Source organism: Palaemon carinicauda, chromosome 39 (assembly GCF_036898095.1).
Source record: "Palaemon carinicauda isolate YSFRI2023 chromosome 39, ASM3689809v2, whole genome shotgun sequence".
NCBI lineage: Eukaryota > Metazoa > Arthropoda > Malacostraca > Decapoda > Palaemonidae > Palaemon > Palaemon carinicauda.
This window is the reverse complement of record NC_090763.1, coordinates 68,892,951-68,905,654: the sequence shown is the minus strand read 5'-3', so window position 1 is coordinate 68,905,654 and position 12,704 is coordinate 68,892,951. Positions and strand designations below refer to the sequence as shown.

General features: G+C 42.9%; 1 protein-coding gene across 2 annotated transcripts in view; it reads left to right on the top strand.

The window, feature by feature from the left end:
* Positions 1–12,704, top strand: part of LOC137631246 (Golgi to ER traffic protein 4 homolog) — a 445,029-nt gene that overhangs the window by 20,795 nt on the left and 411,530 nt on the right. For both annotated transcript variants that reach the window (XR_011041887.1, XM_068363031.1), the window contains exon 2: positions 11,766–11,844. Coding sequence is in view for 1 of the 2 variants with exons in the window: in XM_068363031.1 (XP_068219132.1) it covers positions 11,766–11,844 (79 nt within the window). In the remaining variant the exon portion in view is untranslated. The remainder of the gene's footprint in view (positions 1–11,765; positions 11,845–12,704) is intronic.

The window sequence follows — 12,704 nt, the reverse complement described above, 5'->3', positions numbered from 1 at the left end:
CGAACATGAAACGCAAATCAGATGCAGTCATACCATATTAGAATGGTGTGTACTGTAATGGATGTGCTTTTTTTCCATGAATCTTTTGTATGTATACGTACGTAGTACAGTACTGCATCCAATAATATTCTTTGTTGCAAAAATCACATTTCGAATACTGTAAGCGTACGAGAGAGAGAGAGAGAGAGAGAGAGAGAGAGAGAGAGAGAGAGAGAGAGAGAGAGAGAGAGAGAGAGGCGTAAAATAGCGTACGTAAATTTTTATTATTATTGTTATTATTATTATTATTGTTGTTGTTAATAAAATTATTATTGTTATTATTATTAATCATTATTATTATTATTATTACTGTACAGTATTATTATCATTATTTATTATTATTACGGTATTGTACTTAATCTACGTACGTTCAGTATGCGCGGGGGCATCTTCTATGAGTAACCAACGCGCCATAGTACTGTAAGACGGGTTGTGATTGGTTCAAGCGCTGATAGATGACGAATCAAAACTCAAGTTTTGTTATCTAGCCTGTGATTGGTGTTTTGCCCGCATCTTCTACCCGCAGCATCAAAGTTCTCGCGGGGCTGCATCGTTCACTTTCTCTTTCCGCGTATTGCTGAGTAGACGTTCTTAAGTTTGTGAAGTTTAATCTGTGCTGTGTGCGACTGTTTTAAGTTGAACTTTTTGTTGAACTTTCTGTTACAATGCCTCCCAAGCGTTCTGCTTCTAGTAAGGCTGGTAGTGAGCCTAAACGCCACCGAAGGATGATGACGATAGCTGAGAAGGTTACGCTTTTCGACATGTTAAAAGATGGTAGAAATTACGCGGCCGCCGGCCGCCATTTTGGCATCAACGAATCCACCGTTCGCTACATCAAGAAGGACGAGGCGAACATTAGAAAGACTGCTGCAATCACCTTTAGCAGATCAGCGAAGCGAGTCGTTACAACGCGTAATAAAACGATCGTACGCATGGAAGGTGCTTTAGCTGTGTGGATTGCCGACTGCCGGAAGAAGAACATAGCGTTGGATACGAACACCATCCAAACAAAGGCTTTGAGCTTATATGAGAATTTTGCTGCAAAGGAACCTAAAGACGACGACGGCAACCATGCTGAAGATGATGATGATGCAGATGATCCTCAATCAGGGACATCCACTGATTCCCAGCCTCAGAAACATTTTTCCGCAAGCAAAGGATGGTTCGCGAAGTTTCAGAAACGCTTCGCCTTGAAAAGCGTTTCCCTGCATGGGGAGTCTGCTTCCGCTGACACTGCCGCTGCTGAAACTTACGTGAACCAGACTTTCAAGAACATTATCGCTGAAGGTGGATACAAGCCGGAACAAGTCTTTAATATGGATGAAACCGGCTTGTTTTGGAAGAGAATGCCGTCGCGAACTTTCCTGTTCAAAGAGGAAGCCAAAGCCTCTGGCTTTAAGGCATTCAAGGATCGCGTTACCCTCGTGATGTGTGGCAATGCTGCTGGATTTTTGTTAAAGCCGGGGCTTATTTATAAGTCGAAAAATCCTCGCGCTTTGAAAAATAAAAATAAGAATCTCCTTCCCGTGTACTGGATGCATAATCAAAAAGCATGGATTACGAAGATGCTGACCTCCAACTGGTTCCACCAGTGTTTCATCCCGCAAGTCCATGAATATCTCTTAGAGAAGGGCTTGCCATTCAAGATCCTTCTCCTTATGGATAACGCTGGTGGACACGCAACTGACCTGTCGCGTGAGGGCGTTCAGGTTGAGTTCCTGCCACCCAACACCACGTCATTAATTCAACCAATGGACCAGGGGGTTATCAGGGCGTTCAAGGCCCTCTACACGAAGAATACCTTGGCGGACCTCGTTGCGTGTGTGGATGCTGCCCAAGATGACGAGGATGAAGACTTCAACTTGAAGGCGTACTGGCGGCAGTACACCATAGCCACGTGCCTGCAGAATATTCAAAAGGCACTTCAAGAGATGAAACCTGCAACCGTAAATGCGAGCTGGAAGAAGCTGTGGCCCGATATTGTTTACGACGACAAGGGATTTACTCCGTCGGAAATCCAACACTCTGCAATACGGAAATCTGTGCAGTTGGCTGCCATAATTGGAGGTGACGGGTTTGGCGACGTGACGACTGAAGACGTCGACGAATTGTTGGACTGCCATTCCCAGCCCCTAACTGACGCAGACCTCGAAGACCTGACGAAATCGGCAAGTGAGGAAGAGAGTGAGGGTACCCAGGAAGAGACCCAAGAAAATGTCGAAGAAACGGGCTTAACATTAGAACGGCTTGCCAAGTTCTGCAACCATATGAAGGAGGCGAAAGAAATGTTACAAGAGTGGGACGAGGATATGGTTCGCTCGATGCAATTCTCAAATAAGGTCGATGACATCATGACTCCCTACAGGATGCTCTTGGATCGAAAAAAGAAGCAGCGGCAACAACTTCCGATCACAATGTTCTTCCAGCCTCGCAAAAAAGAGCCAGTTCCTCCTGCTAGTACGCCTTCGGAAGAAATTGAAGAAGTTGAAGAGGTGTCCCAGGAAAAGACACCTCCGTCTGAAGAGACGTAAAATACTATCATTGACTGCACAGTAGAACACATCATCAGCTTCATCATCATCATTTCTACTGTGCAGCAAATTCATCGCCATCGTCATTCAAGTTTTTCTTGAACTTCTTTCGTGGTGAGTACAGTAACAATCTTTATTTTTTACTTAACCTGTTTTATAGTTTAGTAATGTACGTACTGTATGCATTAAGTTAAAGGGAAGGTTTTAAAAGTCTACATGTTGTAACCTATCATATTTTTTTTGTTTAAAATTTACATTTACGTACGTAAAACAATCTCTCTCTCTCTCTCTCTCTCTCTCTCTCTCTCTCTCTCTCTCTCTCTCTCTCTCTCTCTCTCTCTCTCTCTCTCTCTCTCTCTCTCAAATTGTTTTCCTGCTTTGCTACGTACAAGTACTGTATAATTTATATTTGTAAGGTAACATATTTTGTAAATGCTTTTACTGTAAATACTGTATGTACTGTATCATTATTTATCACTATCATCATGCGCGTTAAATGCCTTGTTTGTTCTGAGCGTGGTTGTTTACTGAGCGTACACGCCGTCGTTTCAGGCGGCGTCATAAAGAAAAAGATTTCATTTGGAAGTCCTAAGAAAAATACGTAAACTAAAACATTGGTAATAAAAAAATCAACATACAGTACTGTATAATCAATATAATCGATGCAAAAACTAACCTATACGTACATATATGTGTACACTAAATGAGTTTGTTTCTTCATTATGATCAGAGATGAACGTAAACAAAACATTGGTTGCCATTTTTTATCGTGCTTTTTAGGTGTTTAGGAAACACATGATATAAAATCGCCTTTAATATTTGTGCCTGTTTTAGTTTAGGGTGCTGTAGTACATGCATTAAGTGTTCTGTACATTAAAGGGTGGTTTGTTAACAGTACTACGTACAAGGGAAGGTTTTAAAAGTCCGAATATACATGTTAAATAAATAGGTAAATATGCTGTCACTACTTCGCGGATTTTCACCTATCGGCCCCGCGTCTGGAACCTATCTACCGCGATAAACGAGGGTTCACTGTACCTTTTCAAAGCAGCTATCCCATCTTGCAGTAGAGGTACTGAGATGGACCGAAGCCCACTCGATTCCACTATCGGCTCGCTTCATTCCAGGCAAGAGGAATGTGCTCGCCGACAGTATGAGCAGAGCGTCTCGGATAGTGAATACTGAGTGGTCTTTTGATCATCTAGTAGCCAACAAAGCCCTGACTTTGTGGGGTTCCTCGACTGTGGATCTGTTCGCAACAGCTTTGAATTTTAAGCTTCCGCTGTACTGCTCCCCAGTCCCGGATCCCAAGGCTCTCTGGCAGGATGCCTTCCAACAACGGTGGGACAACATCGACGTGTACGCCTTTCCCCCGTTCTGTCTGATGAGGAGGGTGCTCAACAAGACCAGAATATCGATCAATCTTTCAATGACCCTCAAGTGAACCCTGGTTTTTCGCGGTAGATAGGTTCCAGACGCGGGCGCGATAGGTGAAAATCCGCGAAGTAGTGACATCATATTTACCTATTTATTTAACATGTATATTTGGACTTTTAAAACCTTCCCTTGTACGTAGTACTGTTAACAAACCACCCTTTAATGTACAGAACACTTAATGCATGTACTACAGCACCCTAAACTAAAACAGGCACAAATATTAAAGGCGATTTTATATCATGCGTTTCCTAAACACCTAAAAAGCACGATAAAAAATGGCAACCAATGTTTTGTTTACGTTCATCTCTGATCAGAATGAAGAAACAAACTCATTTAGTGTACAGTACACATATATGTATAGGTTAGTTTTTGCATCGATTATATTGATTATACAGTACTGTATGTTGATTTTTTTATTACCAATGTTTTAGTTTACGTATTTTTCTTAGGACTTCCAAATGAAATGTTTTTCTTTATGACGCCGCCTGAAACGACGGCGTGTACGCTCAGTAAACAACCACGCTCAGAACAAACAAGGCATTTAACGCGCATGATGATAGTGATAAATAATGATACAGTACATACAATATTTACAGTAAAAGCATTTACAAAATATGTTACCTTACAAATATAAATTATACAGTATTGTACGTAGCAAAGCAGGAAAACAATTTACGAGAGAGAGAGAGAGAGAGAGAGAGAGAGAGAGAGAGAGAGAGAGAGAGAGAGAGAGAGAGAGAGAGAGAGAGAGAGATTGTTTTACGTACGTAAATGTAAATTTTAAACAAAAAAAATATGATAGGTTACAACATGTAGACTTTTAAAACCTTCCCTTTAACTTAATGCATACAGTACGTACAGTACTAAACTATAAAACAGGCACAAATACAGTTTTAGAATGTACAGTAAGAATATTAAAGTAAAAAATAAAGATTGTTACTGTACTCACCACGAAAGAAGTTGAAGAAAAACTTGAATGGTGATGGCGATGAATTTGCTGCACAGTAGAAATGATGATGATGAAGCTGATGATGTGTTCTACTGTGCAGCCAATGATAGTATTTTACGTCTCTTCAGACGGAGGTGTCTTTTCCTGGGACACCTCTTCAACTTCTTCCTGGGAAACTTCTTCAATTTCTTCCGAAGGCGTACTAGCAGGAGGAACTGGCTCTTTTTTGCGAGGCTGGAAGAACATTGTGATCGGAAGTTGTTGCCGCTGCTTCTTTTTTCGATCCAAGAGCATTTTGTAGGGAGTTATGTCTTCATCGATCTTGTTGCAGAATTGCATCGAGCGAACCATATCCTCGTCCCACTCTTGCAACATTTCTTTCAACTCCTTCGCATGGTTGCAGGCCTTGGCAAGCCGTTCTAATGTTAAGCCCGTTTCTTCGACATTTTCTTGGGTCTCTTCCTGGGTATCACTCTCTTCCTCACTTGCCGATTTCGTCAGGTCTTCGAGGTCTGCGTCAGTTAGGGGCTGGGAATGGCAGTCCAACAACTCGTCGATGTCTTCAGTCGTCATGTCGCCAAACCCGTCACCTCCAATTATGGCAGCCAACTGCACAGATTTCCGTATTGCAGAGTGTTGGATTTCCGACGGAGTAAATCCCTTGTCGTCGTAAACAATATCGGGCCACAACTTCTTCCAGCTCGCATTCACGGTTGCAGGTTTCATCTCTTGAAGTGCCTTCTGAATATTCTGCAGGCACGTGGCTATGGTGTACTGCCGCCAGTACACCTTCAAGTTAAAATCTTCATCCTCGTCATCTTGGGCAGCATCCACACACGCAACCAGGTCCGCCAAGGTATTCTTCGTGTAGAGGGCCTTGAACGCCCTGATAACCCCCTGGTCCATCGGTTGAATTAATGACGTGGTGTTGAGTGGCAGGAACTCAACCTGAATGCCCTCATGCGACAGGTCAGTTGCGTGTCCACCAGCGTTATCCATAAGGAGAAGGATCTTGAATGGCAAGCCCTTCTCTAAGAGATATTTGCTGACTTGCGGGATAAAACACTGATGGAACCAGTTGGAGGTCAGCATCTTCGTAATCCATGCTTTTTGATTATGCATCCAGTACACGGGAAGGAGATTCTTATTTTTATTTTTCAAAGCGCGAGGATTTTTCGACTTATAAATAAGCCCCGGGTTTAACAAAAATCCAGCAGCATTGCCACACATCACGAGGGTAACGCGATCCTTGAATGCTTTAAAGCCAGAGGCTTTGGCTTCCTCTTTGAACAGGAAAGTTCGCGACGGCATTCTCTTCCAAAACAAGCCAGTCTCATCCATATTAAAGACTTGTTCCGGCTTGTATCCACCTTCGGCGATAATATTCTTGAACGTCTGGTTCACGTAAGTTTCAGCAGCGGCAGTGTCAGCGGAAGCAGACTCCCCATGCAGGGAAATGCTTTTCAGGGCGAAGCGTTTCTGAAACTTAGCGAACCATCCTTTGCTTGCGGAAAAACGTTTCTGAGGCTGGGAATCAGTGGATGTCCCTGGTTGAGGATCATCTGCATCATCATCTTCAGCATGGTTGCCGTCGTCGTCTTTAGGTTCCTTTGCAGCAAAATTCTCATATAAGCTCAAAGCCTTTGTTTGGATGGTGTTCGTATCCAACGCTATGTTCTTCTTCCGGCAGTCGGCAATCCACACAGCTAAAGCACCTTTCATGCGTACGATCGTTTTATTACGCGTTGTAACGACTCGCTTCGCTGATCTGCTAAAGGTGATTGCAGCCGTCTTTCTAATGTTCGCCTCGTCCTTCTTGATATAGCGAACAGTAGATTCGTTGATGCCAAAATGGCGGCCGGCGGCCGCGTAACTTCTACCATCTTTTAACATGTCGAGAAGCGTAACCTTCTTAGCTATCGTCATCATCCTTCGGTGGCGTTTAGGCTCACTACCAGCCTTACTAGAAGCAGAACGCTTGGGAGCCATTACAGTAGGATTTACAGTAACAAAAAGTTCAACTTAAAAAAGTCGCACAGATTCACACACTTAAGAACGTCTACTCAGCGATACGCGGTAACAGAGAGTGGACGATCCAGCCCCGCGAGAACTTTGATGCTGCGGGTAGGAGATGCGGGCAAAACACCAATCACAGGCTAGATAACAAAACTTGAGTTCTGATTCGTCATCTATTAGCGCTTGAACCAATCACAACCCGTCTTACAGTACTATGATGCGTTGGTTACCTACTCATAGAAGATGCCCCGCGCATACCGAACGTACGTAGATTAAGTACAATACCGTAATAATAATAAATAATGATAATAATACTGTACAGTAATAATAATAATAATAATGATAATAATAATAACAATAATAATTTTATTAACAACAACAACAATAATAATAATAATAACAATAATAATAATACAGCTTTACGTACGCTATTTTACGCCTCTCTCTCTCTCTCTCTCTCTCTCTCTCTCTCTCTCTCTCTCTCTCTCTCTCTCGTACGCTTATTCGAAATGTGATTTTTGCAACAAAGAATATTATTGGATGCAGTACTGTACTACGTACGTATACATACAAAAGATTCATGGAAAAAAAGCACATCCATTACAGTACACACCATTCTAATATGGTATGACTGCATCTGATTTGCGTTTCATGTTCGATTTAATTTTACTACGTACTGTATACAGTACTGAATTATCGTATGATCACATTCTCTTTTCGTGTTTTATTTCTTTCTGTGCCGAATTATATATCATATGTAATGCAATGAACAATCAGTAAGAACAGATATTACTAATTACATTATTAATGGAATTACAGGTAACAAAATATCGTATTTGGTAGTCTTCAGATTTCGCGGTATTTTCGAATTTTCCGGAAAATCTGCGATATGTATATATATATGGGTTATGGGAAAACCCCGCGAAGTGGTGAATCCGCGATTGTCGAACCGCGAAGTAGCGAGGGTTCACTGTAGCTCCGCTATGGCATCACGCGGAATGGTTTCCGGACCTTCTGCAACTCCTAACGGAACTTCCGAGAGAACTCCCTCCATGACACGATCTACTCAGGCAACCACATGCCAACATCTTCCACAAAGCCGTAGCTTCGCTATGACTTCACCCCTGGAGACTATCCAGCATCTCCTCGCTGAGAGAGGATTTTCGCAACAAGTTGCAATCAGGATGTCTGGACATCTGCGAAAATCTTCCGCATCTGTCTACCAGGCAAAGTGGAAAGTCTTCTGTGGTTGGTGTCATGGAAGGGGTATCTCTCCACTCGATGCCACTATTCCAACAATAGCTGAGTTCCTCGTGTATTTGCGAGAAGAAATGCGCCTTTCAGTCTCGGCGGTGAAAGGCCATCGCTCAGCCTTAAGTCTAGCCTTCAGGCTCAAAGGAATGGACATTTCTTCTTCGCTGGAACTTTCCCTACTCATACGAAATTAGGAACTTACCTGCCCTCAGTCGGAAGTGAGACCTCCTCCATGGAACGTGGTTCGAGTTCTCAGATCTCTTAAGAGACCTCCCTATGAACCATTACGCCAGGCTTCAGATCGCCACCTAACTTGGAAGACGGTGTTCCTACTAGCTTTGGCTTCGGCCAAGCGAGTCAGTGAACTTCATGGTCTCTCGTATGACATCGCCCATTCAAGGGGATGGGGGGGAGGTAATGTTCAAATTCGTTCCTGAGTTTATTGCTAAGAATCAGAATCCGGGGGTGGTGGACCCTCAGTTCGACTCCTTCCAGATTTCGAGTCTCCGTTCTGGAACAGATGACCCAGACCATCTCCTACTGTGCCCAGTAAGGAGCTTGAGGCTATACAGTATCTCAAAAGAACGGCTGCAGTCCGTTCTCAGGTGCAAGCGTTGTTTGTTAGCACTGGGAGGACTAAGAGGAGGGTCACCAAGAATACCATCTCAGCATGGATTCGTAGGGTGATTCATCTGTCCATGAATCCAGACCCTCCTACGTCACATCGCCCTAGAGCACATGATGTCAGGGGCGTAGCTACGTCCCTGGCCTTCAAAAAGAATTTCCCAGTGACGCAGGTTCTTCAGGCTGGGGTGTGGAAGCGTCAGACGACCTTCACAGCCCACTACCTGCAAGACGTGACCCACAGGAGGCTTGATACGTTCTCTATCAGCCCTGTGGTGGCTGCACAACAGCTGGTTTAAAACCTCAGGCTCCTTATTGGACAAGTAGCAGAAGGTTGAGGGCATTGTTACCCGGTCTTAATCTGCATGAATGAAAAGGTTTGTCTGGCTCTTATTCTTTTCTTCATCTTCCCCTCTCTTGGGGAAAGCAGCATCCTGGGTTCTCTGCACAGCTGACCTTAAACCACTGCAGGTAAACCATGTTTCCTTGTGTTCCTAGTATTAAGCTAATACTATCACGTCCCCATACCCTGACGAGTTGGTATTAGGAGAGTCCTAGCCTAAAGTTTCCATCTAAAGGACTACAGGTCAACTTCCTTGGACGAGTCACACTGTATTATACCTTCACACACAGCTTGCGTTGGCCGCAGTCCTTGCGTAGCAAGATTCTAGCGAGGTGCAGGGACTCCTTATTTTTAAGTGCTGACACACTCAAATAACGAGCCCCCGGGCAAAGCCAAAAGGCAGTACTGGCTGGGACGTTCCACCCTTCCTAATGGGTGAGTCGCCCCTATTAAATAGCGTGGTTTGTATGTCAGTTACGGAACAAATGACAAATTCGTAGATACAGTAATTTGTATTTTTCCTAACTATATAAAACTTAGCTATTTAATCAAATTTGCCCGCCAGCCCTATCCCACTTGAAGTCCTACCTCCAAGCAAAGTGAGCTCAAGCACAGGTGTGTGTGTGAGGGGGGGGGGGGGGGGGGGGGTTAGCAAGCTACCCTCCCCTACCCCCCGCTAACTAGCGGTGGGGTAGTAAACCCTCGTTAAAATTCTAATAGCTCGTCATTTCAGCTACGCTGAAAGTAATACCCCTATTAAATAGCTAAGGTTTGTATAGTTAGGAAAAATACAAATTATCTACGAATGTCATATTCCTGATCTAGATATTAATCTTTGGCACCGTCGTTCAATTAGTTCATTATGCATGTTGCATAAGATTTTTCGTAACTCTGACCATCCTTTACATTCAGATCTCCCTGGACAATTCTATCCTGTTCGTAATACAGTACTAGGCAGGCAGTTAATTTTAATAGCCAGGCCTTCTCCATCATGAGGCTCAATACTACACAGTATTCTAGAAGTTTTATTCCAGCTGTTACCAAGTTGTGGAATGATCTTCCTAATCGGGTAGCTAAATCAGTAGAACTTCAAAAGTTCAAAGTTGGAGCAAATGTTTTTATGTTGACCAGGCTGACATGAGTCTTTTTATAGTTTATATATGACATATCTGTTTTTGACGTTGTTAATAGTTTATATAGGACATATCTGTTTTGACGTTTTCACTGTTTTTAGAATGATTTATTTTTAATTTATTCTCATCATTTATTTATTTCCTTATTTCTTTTCCTCACTGGGCTATTTTTCCTTATTGGAGCCCTTGGGCTTATAGCATCTTGCTTTTCCAACTAGGGTTGTAGCTTGGCTAGTAATAATAATAATAATAATTGCGCTGTGCATGATTGCGTGCACAGTTTAGACCCAGGTCCAGAGGCTCGCGTTCTAGATCTCTACGATATAGATCACGAGAAAGACGTTCAACGTTCTCGAGGCCAACGCTCACGTTCACAACAAGGCCGTCACAAGGCTTAGCCATTCTCGAACGAGAGCTAGACACTCCCGTTCATGATCACGAACTGAGCGTTCGCGGTCAAGGTCTATATGTTCCTTGTCTAAAGGTAGAGGTAGGTGTTTGCGCTATCCATCAGCGCGTAGCCCCTCAACCTGACCTTCTCCCAAACGACCTCGGACCGAACCTGATCATGAGAATGGCTACTCCTCAGACAGGTGTCCAGCTAAACCCCCAATGCCTTTCACAGCCTGGTGAGTATTAGTAAAGCGTTCAATGTGATGCTTGGAAACGCGTCCCGCTGTGACACGTTCTCCAATGATAAGGGTTGTTCCTACACGGAGGCCTTCTCTGCCGAATTTGTCGGACGTAGTTGCTTGTCTGCAGCAGGAAGGTGTTAGACCTTCCTCTTCCTGTGTGGCTCCTAGTGCTCCTGTTGTGAGCACTTCTGCTCGTGAGTTGCGTCTAATGATGAGTTTCAGAAGTCAGGATCTTGTTGACTTTCCTAACCTCGAGGATGAATTCGAGGGAGAACGAGAGCGCTTAGATCTCTTCTTCCTCCTACTATGAAATCTCTCCCACTGGGAGGACGACCGCTCCCTGCATGCATGACAAGGGGTGTCCGAAATGCAGCGTTGCCTTCTACACAAGGGACATAAAGGATCCAACAGCCTGGACACATGTGCATGCTCCTTTATTGTTTCACTCCCATACTGTAAGAGAGAAAGAAATATTAGTGAAAAACTTCAGGCCAGTTGGAGAGCGCTGCGAATATGTCTGCGCAGCTCAACGGCTAAAATCAGAATGGAGGCTCTGTGCACTGACAGACTTGTACTTCAGTGACGAATGGATGGTAGCTGCCAGAATCTCGAAAATTTTTCATTGACTGTTTCGAGCTCAGCCAGAATCTTACTCGTATAAAAGGATGAGGGTTTGTATAGCTAGGAAAAATACAAATTACTTTTAAGATTTGTGTTATTTTGATGTTTTGCATGCTTTAATTCATTTATGATGTTCATAATGAAGAAAATGAGGATTTTTCTAAAGTAATTTTCTTATTGCAGATACTGTGGTCAACAGAAATATGATGAAGTTCTTGATCTGTTGTATGATGGAGCATCTCTTCTTCTGCAACATGATCAAGTAAGTACGATATATTTTTGTATTTTTTTCACACGAAAAGAGTAAGGCAGTAGAAGTATAGATTAACTAAATAAGAGAGAGAGACCTTCGGCATCACTAGGCGTAGGAGGAGAGGATGATGTTACGAGAAATTACAAAGAATAACCATGCTACCTGGAAATGTCTTCTTTGATCCTGCAGTAGACAAAGCTACAGTACCTTTTATGATTGAAGTCATAATGGTTCAACACCATTAAGAGAGAGATCATTCCACAATTTGATTACAGCAGGAACCAATATTTTACAAATCTTGGGTTGTTGAAAATCTTGATAGGAAAGGCAGTTCTGTACTGTACTGTTAAAATTAATTGCAAATCTGATGCTACATGTTGGATGGTGTAATCTGGGAAGATCTGAATACAGTACAAGGAATGACAGAATTATGAAAAATCACAGAGCAGGGGTTCTCGACCTTTTTCCCGTCAAGTACCCCGAGTTATAATACCATTTATCCGAACCCTCAGTAATCTGGTGTTGAACAGAATGGTAATATAGTAACTAACTCAATAAACAATGATACACCATAGAATATTATCAAATGATTTGAATTTTAATGACCTTATTGAGATGAAACATTGATTTTTCAATATTAAACTTACCCGATAATCATGTAGCTGTCAACTCCGTTGCCCGACAGAATTCTATGGAGGGATACGCCAGCTATCACAATACTAGAAGGGGGTGTACTTACCAGCGCCACCTGTGGCCAGGTACTATAGTACTTCTTGTTGACACCTCCTCAATTTTTCCTCTGTCGTGCTTCCGGCAAGACGTTCTGGGATACGCTTATGATCTTCGAGTATTTTCACGGCTAATTGGTG